Raw genomic sequence first — 10,424 nt, forward strand, 5'->3', positions numbered from 1 at the left:
AAAGCAAGCCACCAGGTCTGGGACTCGAACTGTAGTTGGCCATGTGGGAGTTTAGTGCCCTTAACCATTGCACCACCTGCCAGCTCCCTCAGTAGAGTATTGCACTTTGAAGCTAGAAGCTACATGCCAGCTACAACCTGAGTCTCCAGCCCATTTGGCCTGAAATGCACTGACGCTTGTATGCCCAGAATCCTAGGGATGGCTAGAGAATAAGGGGTTCCCATCTTGACAGAAGTCTATGGAAGTTTCTTTTCTTCTTCTTTCTTTCTTTCTTTCTTTCTTTCTTTCTTTTTTTTTTTAAGAAGTTTTTGCTATAGAGCACATGTGCTCGCCAGACAGAGAGAGACAGAGAGACAGAAAGCGAGAAATCGCCCCCAGGAGGGATGGCCATGCCGCAATCCTTTCTCCTCCATTCTCCTCTCGGGATCTTGGGCACGCACGCACATGCGCCCGGCGTGAGTTTTAAGCAACCAGGTCCAGGACGTGAACCGCGGTCTACTATGTGGGAGTCCAGCGACATAGCCATTACACTAACTGCTGGTCCCCCCCTCCCCTTTTTTTTAGAGAGATTTTTGCTATAGGATACATGTGCTCACCAGAGAGACAGAAAGTGAGAAATCACCCTCTCTGTGGTCACTGGCACACGTGCACATACACCTGACGTGAATTTAAGGCACCAGGTCCAGGACTCAAACTGCTCTTGACTGTGGGAGTCCAGCAGCATAACCATTATGCCGTCTACTGGACCCTAACATTGCTTTTTACTTAAGTGCTATATCATGAATTTTAGGGGCCAGAAAGTGGCATGGTAGTTAGGGTGCTGGAATCCATTCCGCATAGTCTACCACAGTTTGAGTCCCAGACTGATGGCTTTCTCTCTCTCTCGCATGCATGTGCCCTATAGCAAATTGAAAATAAGAACAAGTAATTTTTTCAGTGTTTTTACAGATTGCAGAAAGTAATTTTCCTTTTGTATAAAGTCAAAAACCAGGCAAAGCTAAATACCTTATTTAGAGTGACATGATAAAACAGTAAGAGGAAAAGAGCTATTTAACAGATTAGGGTTTGAGCAAGAGGGTGCTTAATCAGAGATGGAAACAAAGGACTTCAAAGTCATTGGTTATGTTTCATTGTCATAAGCAGAATATCAGCTAGAGGTGTTCTTAGTGATATTTATAATTAAATGCACATGCACAAGTATGTGTGTATATAATATGTAGTCTATGTAGTATATATTTCTCAACAGAAGTTTTTGAAAAGTTAAAAATTTTATTTCCTGAGATCAGCAGATGGCATAAATGGTTATGTTGCTGGACTCCCACATGGTTCACCACAGTTCAAGTCCCGGACCTGAAGGCTTGAAACTCCCATCAGGTGCATGTGTGTGTGCATGCCCAAAATCCTGAGAGGAGAATGGAGGAAAAGGGACTCTCTTAAAAATAAAAAATATTAGGGCCAGCAGGTGAAGTGGTGGTTAAGGGGGCTGGACTCCCACATGGCCAAACGCAATTCAAGTCCTGAACCTGGACTCTTGCTTTCTCACTTTCCCTCTCTGTGTCACTCTGTCCCTCTCTGCTCAAATTAAAAATTAATTAATTAATTAATTAAAGTTTGGGGCTGGCAGGTGGTGGTCTGGTTAAGGGCACTGAACTCCAACATGGCTGACTGCAGTTCAAGTCTTGGACCTGGCAGCTTGCTTTCTCACTTTCTCTCTCTCTCTTTCTCTGTCCAACTGGTCAAAATTAAAAATAAAATAAATTAAAAATAAAAAATCATTCTTTAGGGACCAGCAGTTGGCTTAATGGCTATGTTGCTGGACTCCCATGTAGTTGACCACAGTTCGAGTCCCAGACCCTGTGGCTTAAACTCACGCCTGGCACATGTGCATGCGTGCCCAAGATCCCGAGAGGAAAATAGAGGAGAAGGGATTGTGAAATGAGCACCCCACGGGGGGAGAGGAGGTGATTTCTCGCTTTCCGTCTCTCTTGTGAGTATACATGCCCAATAACAACAACAACAAATAGGAAAGGGGCAGCAAGAGGCATAGTATTTAGGCACTGGACTCCCACGTGATTGACAGTAGTTCAAGTCCTGGACCCAGTGGCTTGAAACTTGAGTTGGGAACATGTGCGTGTGTGCCCAAAATACCAAGAGGATAATGAAAGAGAAGGAATTGCAGATTGGCCATCCCTCTGGTGGGCGACTTCTTACTTTCTGTCTCTCTGGCAAGTGCACGCGCCCTATAATTACAAAAATACTCAAAAACATATCAGGTGTGTGTGTGCATACCCACAAATCCTGACAGGATGCAAAAATAGAGGCAAGGGACTGCAGCATGATACCTCTCTCTCAAAAATGGAGGAAAGGGATTGCAGCATGATATCTCTCCCTCTTTCTGTCTTTCTCAAAAATGGAGGAAAGGTATTGTAGCATGATCTCTCTCTCTCCCCGTCCTCTTTCCTCTCTCCTCTCTCTTACATAAACTCTCTGACACAAAAGATCCAGCTTCGAGATACATGGTTTAGAGAGGGTATTAGAGCACCTGATAATTCATTCTTTTCCTAAATTGTGGCATTTTATCTGGCAATTTCATTAGACGCACTAGTATTTCCTCTACTTCTGTTGTCTGTTCATTTGCTTTGACCCATTTTCAGACTGATGGAAGTTGGAGTGCACAGTAAATGGTTATGTATTCTTTTCTCTCTATCAACAGGACCTGAAAGAAGAGATTGATATTCGACTATCCAGGGTTCAGGATATCAAATATGAACCCCAGCTCCTTGCAGATGATGATGCCAGACTACTACAGCTGGAAACCCAGGGAAATCAGAGTATGTGCAAACTCTTGAAGGATGCTTTAATGAGGAGTCCTGCAAGTATAGAATTCTTTTGCTCTCAGAGTTGTCAACGGCTGCTGGCAAAACTTCTGTCCTCATCAATTAGCTAATATACACTAGGTGCAAGGAGATAGTTTATGAGCTTACTGAAGTTTGGGGAATCTCAAGGATTATTCCTCAAACCAATCTTTTTTTTTTTAACAGGTTGCTACAACTATCTGTACAGAATGAAAGCTCTGGATGCCATCCGTGCCTCTGGTAAGGGTTACACAACAGAGTCTGTTCTAGGATCCTGCAAGTTCACCTAGAGAACAAAGTAATGAAACCACTTACAGGTTAGGATTTGTTCTTTCTGCACATCTCCGGCTGGTAGGAATTCTCTAGAGTTTTAAGAGTCCTGAGTTACTCCTTCGCCAAAGGAAATGATGTAGGCACATTATTTCTGCTCTAAAAGGTCTAAGATTTTTTTTTTTTAATTATTTTTTATTTTAACTTACTGTATTATTTTCCAACTCGATCAGAGAAAGAGAGGGAAAGTGAGAAATGAAGCTACCAAGTCCGGGATTTGAACCATGGTTGGCCATGTGGAAGTCCAGTGCCCTTAACCACCATGCTACCTGCTGGCTCTTCAGTTTTTTATTTTTGTTTTAAGGTGTTTCTCTTGAAGCCTTTAGTTTCAGGCATTGCATGGTGGTAATGTGCTTGCTTTTCCACCAAAGGCAGTGACGTCTGCTCTTTAACTTAATTTCAAGGTAGGTGGTTCTGGGCCAGCACATGGCATAACGGCAGCTGGGTCCCACATGGGCGACTGCACTGTTCAAGTTCTGGACCCAGCAGCTTGAGAGACACACCAAGCACATGTGCATGCGTATTTAAGATCCCCAAAGGAGAAGGAATTACAATGTGACCGTGTCCTATGGGGGAGGGTGGTTTCTTGTTTTCCCTTTTTCTCTCTCTTTTTTCTTTCTAGTGAGCACACACATCTTCTGGAAAATTTTTTAGAAAGCTATGTGGTTCTTGAATTTATTTCATTCTAAAACTACTTGTGATACATGCTCTATCTCTACCAAAATAGTTTATATCTTTTTTTTTCCTTTGAGAGTTTTTTTTCCCTATAGGCCACGTGTGCTTGCCAGAGAGACAGAAAACAAGAAATCACCCCCTCCCTCAGGGATGGCCACATCGCAGTCCCTTTTCCTCTATTCTCCCCTTGGGATCTTGGGCATGCATACACATGTACCTGGCAAGAGTTTTAAGCTGCCGGGTCCAGGACTCCAACCATGGTCAACTATGTGGGAGTCTAGCAATGTAACCATTCTGCCATCTGCTGGTCCCTGGTTTATATCTTAAAGTTAGCTGGGTAAGTAGAATGATGGCACTGTCGTTGATAATTGGTATAGCTTCCAGCTGTCTTGCCTTTACTTGAGCACAACTTTCATACCTTCATTCTTCTGAATTCTGTAAGAATTTTACTCCATCTCTACTCACTTGTTTTACTAGACCTGTTTTTTAAGTTTGAGAAATGAACTAAAAAGACTGAAGAATGGGAGGAGGGGTATCATTGTGCTATTATCTCCCTAGAGATCCCATTTCATGCTGAAGGCCGGCATCCTCGTTCCTTAATGGGCAAGAATTTCCGCTCCTACCTGCTAGATCTGCGAAACACTAGTACTCCTTTCAAGGGTGTGCGCAAGGCCCTTATCGATACCCTGCTGGATGGCTATGAGACAGCCCGCTATGGAACAGGGGTAAGCTGAATGGCCCTTTCTGCTTGAAAGAATGAAGGGAATGCCCCATACTGAGTGATCCTCACTCTTTTATTTTTTCTTCCCAAGGTCTTCGGCCAGAGCGAGTACCTGCGCTATCAGGAGGCCCTGAGTGAGCTGGCCACTGTGTGAGTTTTGAGGGGACTATGTCAAAGGGGACTGGTGAGAGAATCTATTAGTGCTAGGCTGTTCCAACAATGAAATGACCTCAATAAGGAGATGAACAGAATCTGTGATACAATAAGGCTTGTCAGACCCTAGACTGTTAGTACTGTCTCTTGCTCACTTTAGAAAGCAGATGCTAGCACAGCTTAGAGCATACTGAACTGCAGCGCTGTAAGCTGCCTGGCTGACTGTGGGTTTGGATCCTCAGTACTGTCAACTTGAAGCCCACAGGGTGCATGTGCATGGGACCAAGATTGTGAGAAGCTGGAGGGCTGGGGGCAGGGGATTGCAACATGACAAGATCCTGTTGCAAGTTCTCTTTGTCTCTTTCTCACACACATGTACTTGCTGGCATGAATCAACATTTTAAAAATTTTTAAAGAAAGAAAGCAGATGTTGCTATACAGGTTAATAAGTTTCTCCTCCTTTTGTAGACATTTTTTTTTTTTGTCCAGCACAATGAAATGTCAGAATTGATGTAGCCTACAAAGAAAATAAAATTCTTCAGCACACAGGGATTTCTTTTTTTATTAGGTTTTTGTTTTTGTTTTTTTCCCTTGCTATAGGGTGTATGCTCTCCCTAGAGAGAGGGGAGGTGAGAAAACATCCCCCAGTTGTGATAGCTACACTGCAATCCCTTCTCCATTCTCCTCTCAGGATTTTGGGCACACCTGCATATGTGCCCAGCTTGTTTCTCAAGCCACCAGGTCCACGACTTGAATCATGCAAGTGGCCATGTGGAATCCAACACCTTAACCACCACACCATCTGCTTGTCCAACACCGGGGTTACTTCTTTTCCAGACTGCTCCTTTTGTGTATTGGTCTAGTAAAAGTAAGAGTTCAATGCTACCCAATTTTATTATCACTCAAAGCATTAATAACCCTGTCTAGAACAAAAGGAAGACATCATTACAGGTCGGCTCTTGAATGTTACAGGAAAGGAATCATAACTTTTGTTTGGGGATTCTGTTTGTTTAATTTTAATTGCCAGAGAGTGCATGGGCTTGCCAGAGAGAGATAAAAGTGGGAGAAAGAAAGCCCCCCACAATGGGGTGTGATCATTCTACATAACCTTCTCTATTTCTCCATCCTATTGGGATTTGGGACATGGGCATACAGTCACCCAGTGTGTGTTCAAGCCCCCATGGCTGGGATTCAAACCACAGTTGACCACATGGGAATCTAGCTCCCTAACCACTAGGCCACGAGCCAGCCCTATTTGGGAATGTTTTAAATATGTTCTAAACGTAGCCTCATTATGTTGCTTATGCAAATGTCAAAAATGCTTGGTGAAGAAGGAAAGCCAGTCTAGAGTAAAAAGTTTAGTTACAGGGGCCAGCAGATGGTGTAATGGCCACGTTGCTGGCCTCCCATGTAGTTGACTGCGGTTCGAGTCCCAGACCCGGTGGCTTAAACTCATGCCAGACACGTGTGCATGCGTGCCCAAGATCCCGAGAGGAGAATGAAAGAGAAGGGATTGTGGCATGGCCATCCCCCCTAGGGGGAGATTTGTCACTTTCTGTCTCTTTGTCTCTCTCTGTCTTTCTGGCGAGCGCACACCTATAGCAAAACCTCTCAAAAAAAAAAAAGAAAAAGTTACCAACCATAAAAGGAATGCATCCTTTTACTGCTATGTTGGCTATGACTCTTTCTCAGGAGATAAGGGGTATGTCTGTCCCGTTCTCTCTGTCACTGAAAATGAGCCAGCTTGTTCTTAAAAAGGAAAGGTTCCTGGGGACCAGCAGATGGTGTAATGGTTATATCACTGGACTCCCATGTAATCTACTACGGTTTGAGTCCCAGACCCTGTGACACACTCAGAGTGTGCATGCATGTTCAAGATCCTGAGAGGATAATGAAGGAAAAGGGATTGCGTGTGGCCATCACCCTGAGAGATGATTTCTCACTTTGTCCCTCCAGCAAGTGCACACACCCTATAGCAAAAATCTCTCCAAAAAAAAAAAAAAAGGTCTCAGCTTTAACAACTTAGACATTAACCACTTAGAGCAGTAAGAAAATGAACTTGTAGGGAGGCTGGAAAAGGGCATTTGTTCTAGAAATCAGACTGGAAACTTGGCTAACTCGGGTGATACCACAATGTAGGGAATATTGGGTTATTGGTTAATTAGGTACTATTAAAGTACTGATGTAATGTCCTGATGTGTAATAAGTACCCAGTAGCTGCTTCTATTTTTATTTTTTTGTATTTCATTTTCAAGGGACTCTTTGCTTTTTTTGTTTCTTTGGTTTTTGTTTTGTTTTGTTTTTAGGTTTTTGCCATAGGATGCTTGTACTCATAGTAGAGAAAGTGGTAAATCACCCCACAGGAGGGTTGTCCTCACTGCAGTCCCTTCTTCTCCATTCTCCTAGGATCTGGGGGCATGCATCCATACATGCCTGGCTTGATTTTCAAGCTGCCAGGCTAAGGACTGAAACCATAGTTGCCATGTGGGACTCTAGCACTTTACCCACCACACCACCTTTTTTTTTTTTTTTAAGAGGTTTTTGCTATACGGTGTGTGCACTCGCCAGACAGACAGAAAGAGAGAGACAGAAAGCGAGAAATCACCCCTCAGAGGGGATGGCCATGCCTCAATCCCTTCTCCTCCATTCTCCTCTCAGGATCTTGGGCACACACACACGCGCGCCCGGCGTGAGTTTAAGCCACCTAGTCCAGGACTCGAACCGCGGTCGACTACATGGGAGTCCAGCGACATAGCCATTATGCTAACTGCTGGTCCCACACCACACCACACCACCTTTTGACCACATTCAAGCAACTCTAGACTGGAAACATGTTAGCTGTAAATATGTTTAAAATGAATTGGTAGAGTTAAAAAGTCTTTTTAAAACAGAGTGAGATGAAGAGAAGCTTGCACCAAAGACAAACACTAAGAGGGAAATTGGTTTCTCTGCTATTTCAAGGCTACTGTATGGGATTTTAGCAACTAGTTTATAATATAGGACCAGAGACCATTGGTAGCTATAGCTGCATTTAGGAAGCGAGGTAAGCCCTGAATCCTATTCCTCCGCTAGTCCTCATTCTGACTATGACCCTTTTGTATTCTTCAGGGTCAAAGCACGAATTGGGAGCTCTCACCGACAACACCAGTCAGCAGCCAAAGACCTAACACAGTCCCCTGAAGTCTCCCCAACAACCATCCAGGTGACATACCTCCCCTCCAGTCAGAAGAGTAAACGCGCCAAGCACTTCCTGGAATTGAAGAGCTTTAAGGACAACTATAACACATTGGAGAGTACTCTGTGAAGGAGCTGGAGGACTCCTGCTGCAGATTGAGCTGGACAGACACAGTGTTCAAGGCTGCTTGCCAGAGAGCCTTCAGGACAGCTGCTCAGCAGACCCACACTGCTATCTGTTGAAGCTTCTGTTGTGTCCAGAGTTCTTTAAGTTTGTGCCTAGAGGGTCATTCCCCAACTCTTATGGGCATTTTCAGAACATCAGCAAAGACTTTATCTTCTCCTAGTAGCACTTTTTTTCTGGATTTGAATTCAGAAGTTCTTCTCAATGTTTCTGTCAAAATGTCTTAAACATCTTCATTTGATTTGGGCCGTAGTTCACCTGCCATGTTCCAGACTGTTTAATCCCAAAGGTGAGCGTCGGGGTGAAGCATCTTCAGTTTCTGCCCCTCTGTACACAGTTGTACACAGTTGAGTGGGAACTGTTTGAGATTAGGGCATCTCAGAGTTGGATATGTAGGAAAGGCAGATAGGAACTGGTGGGGAGCCAGTCAGCCGAGGAAGTAGGTGGAATGTGGAACAACTTAACCCTGGTGCTCCACTTAAACCAAATGTGTTGAAACATTAACATGACTTCCCTGACCTGCTAGGATCTGCCCCTCCACTTTCATTTCATACTCTGTTGTGAATAAATCATTCAAAAAAAAAAATGTTTTGACACCTAACATCATACATGCTAGGCTGTGAGACAGAGTGAAAGAATGGTTTCCCAGACAAGCCAGTGTACTGGTCTGACTTTATAAATTAGTGATTCAATAAAATGAACTATTGAAAAATAAAGCAAATGATTCATTGCTTTACAGTCTTAATAAAACAGGCATTTCATACATTCTCTGCAATTTCCAAACAGGGTATAGGGCATGAGGATTTGCTTCCAGAGAGCCAGTGGGACTGCATGTGTGCACCCTGGACTTAACAACAATACAGATACTATTTGGGACCCCAGCAAAAGAAATCCTGAAATACAGACTATGGCCCTTGTTTATAGAATTGCCTGTGTCACTATTAGAAGCCTGGAGAACCAGGATTCCCTTCAAGTCTCTGGAGCAACAGGCCAGGTGGCCAATCAGCTCCTAGTCCCAGGTCATTGTTGGAAGCATAAATGTTGCTATGGCTACTGAAACCTCAGTGACTGAACTAAACAGAAAGGAGAGAGCCTGTCCAGTCGACTAAGACAATATTAAGCCAGTCTGTAGACATGTCTGTGGAAAAGATGGTAAAAGTGGAAGAGGTAATGCAAAGTTGGAAGGAGGGACTGGGTTGAAGTTTTCCTTGAGGTTTCCAGATCGGCTTATCTGAAGTGCCACAATTTACTGGGAATAGCCTGCAATGTGTCAGAAGAATACAGTAACCGGTGACAGACTATGTCTGACACTTAGTAGGTATTCGAGTATGTGTTCCATTTGTTTTTTTAATCTATTCTGAAAGGAGTCATTTCTTTCCCACCTCCATGAAATGAACTACTCCCAAAAGAGAAAGTTCTGTGTGTCTCCCATAAGAACAGTGTACTGGGTTGAGGTTCTGAAAACCAAGGCAGATCAACAGAAGTCCTTTTTCTTGCAGAGTTTTCAAAGGGCCCTGGAGCTTAAGAAGATGGTTGACAGGTAATACCTGCTCTGCCCCTTCTTCCCCTTTAGTGTCATCTTTCATTTTCCTGCACTCCCTGAGCCACCACCCACTTCTCTATCCTGTTAGGTAGGGTCTCATTAAGGAAAATGGAGGGGCTGGCAGGTGGCCTGGTGATTAAAGGGCACCAGACTCCCACATGGCCTATGCAATTTGAGTCCCAGACCTAGCAGCTTGCTTTCTCACTTTCCCTTTCTGTCTGTTTGTCTCTGTCCCTCTTTGGTAACATTAAAATAAATAAAGTTTGATTTTTTTAAATGGAAATTAAAAAAAAAAAAAAGGAAAGTGGGTTAGCAGGTGGCAGCAAGGTTAAGGAGGCTGTATCCCACATTGTTGACCACGACTTGAGTCCTGGACCTAGCAGCTTGGAAATCATGCTGGGCGTGTGTGAGTGTGCCCAGAATTCCAAGAGAATAAAGGAGAAGGGATTGCAGTGTGACCATCCCCTCGAGGGGCCCCCATGCCTACCGCGCATTTCTCATTGACAAGCACTCACACCCTATAGCAAAACTTTTAAAAAGAAACAGATGTGGATGGCCAAGAAGCTGCCTTGTTCTCAGAGTGAGAAGACAGCAGCCTTCTAGTGCCCAGTAGGTTAGGCTATAAGGTTTTATTGCCCCCTGCTTTCTATTCTCCACAATTAGAGCAAGCTTTTGTCATTTTCTTTTTTAATTTTTTTAAAGAATTATTTTTATTTAACTTTATTTATTATTATTATCATTATTATTTTCCAGGTTGATTTGAGAGAGAGAGAGAGGACGACAGAAAGC

At 43.6% G+C, this 10,424-nt stretch overlaps 2 protein-coding genes across 4 annotated transcripts in view; both read left to right on the forward strand.

Annotated features, from left to right (window-relative positions):
• The window catches only part of LTAP1 (lipid transport auxiliary protein 1), a 29,142-nt gene that overhangs the window by 11,893 nt on the left and 6,825 nt on the right, over positions 1 to 10,424 (forward strand). For 2 of the 3 annotated variants that reach the window (XR_336208.3, XR_003551282.1), the window contains exons 3-8: positions 2,714 to 2,831; positions 3,042 to 3,095; positions 4,419 to 4,585; positions 4,673 to 4,731; positions 7,843 to 8,381; positions 9,592 to 9,632. Coding sequence is in view for 1 of the 3 variants with exons in the window: in XM_006159790.3 (XP_006159852.1) it covers positions 2,714 to 2,831; positions 3,042 to 3,095; positions 4,419 to 4,585; positions 4,673 to 4,731; positions 7,843 to 8,038 (594 nt within the window). In the remaining 2 variants the exon portion in view is untranslated. Of the gene's footprint in view, positions 1 to 2,713; positions 2,832 to 3,041; positions 3,096 to 4,418; positions 4,586 to 4,672; positions 4,732 to 7,842; positions 8,804 to 9,591; positions 9,633 to 10,424 lie in introns of those variants that run through there. The other variant, XM_006159790.3, reaches the window with a different exon arrangement.
• The window catches only part of CFAP141 (cilia and flagella associated protein 141), an 8,395-nt gene continuing 6,845 nt past the window's right edge, over positions 8,875 to 10,424 (forward strand). The window contains exons 1-2 of the mRNA XM_006159789.3: positions 8,875 to 9,259; positions 9,592 to 9,632. Of these exons, the coding sequence (XP_006159851.1) occupies positions 9,227 to 9,259; positions 9,592 to 9,632 (74 nt within the window). The 5' untranslated portion in view covers positions 8,875 to 9,226. The remainder of the gene's footprint in view (positions 9,260 to 9,591; positions 9,633 to 10,424) is intronic.

The sequence above is a fragment of the Tupaia chinensis genome, unplaced genomic scaffold (genome assembly GCF_000334495.1).
Source record: "Tupaia chinensis unplaced genomic scaffold, TupChi_1.0 Scaffold000659_1, whole genome shotgun sequence".
Taxonomy (NCBI): Eukaryota; Metazoa; Chordata; class Mammalia; order Scandentia; family Tupaiidae; genus Tupaia; species Tupaia belangeri.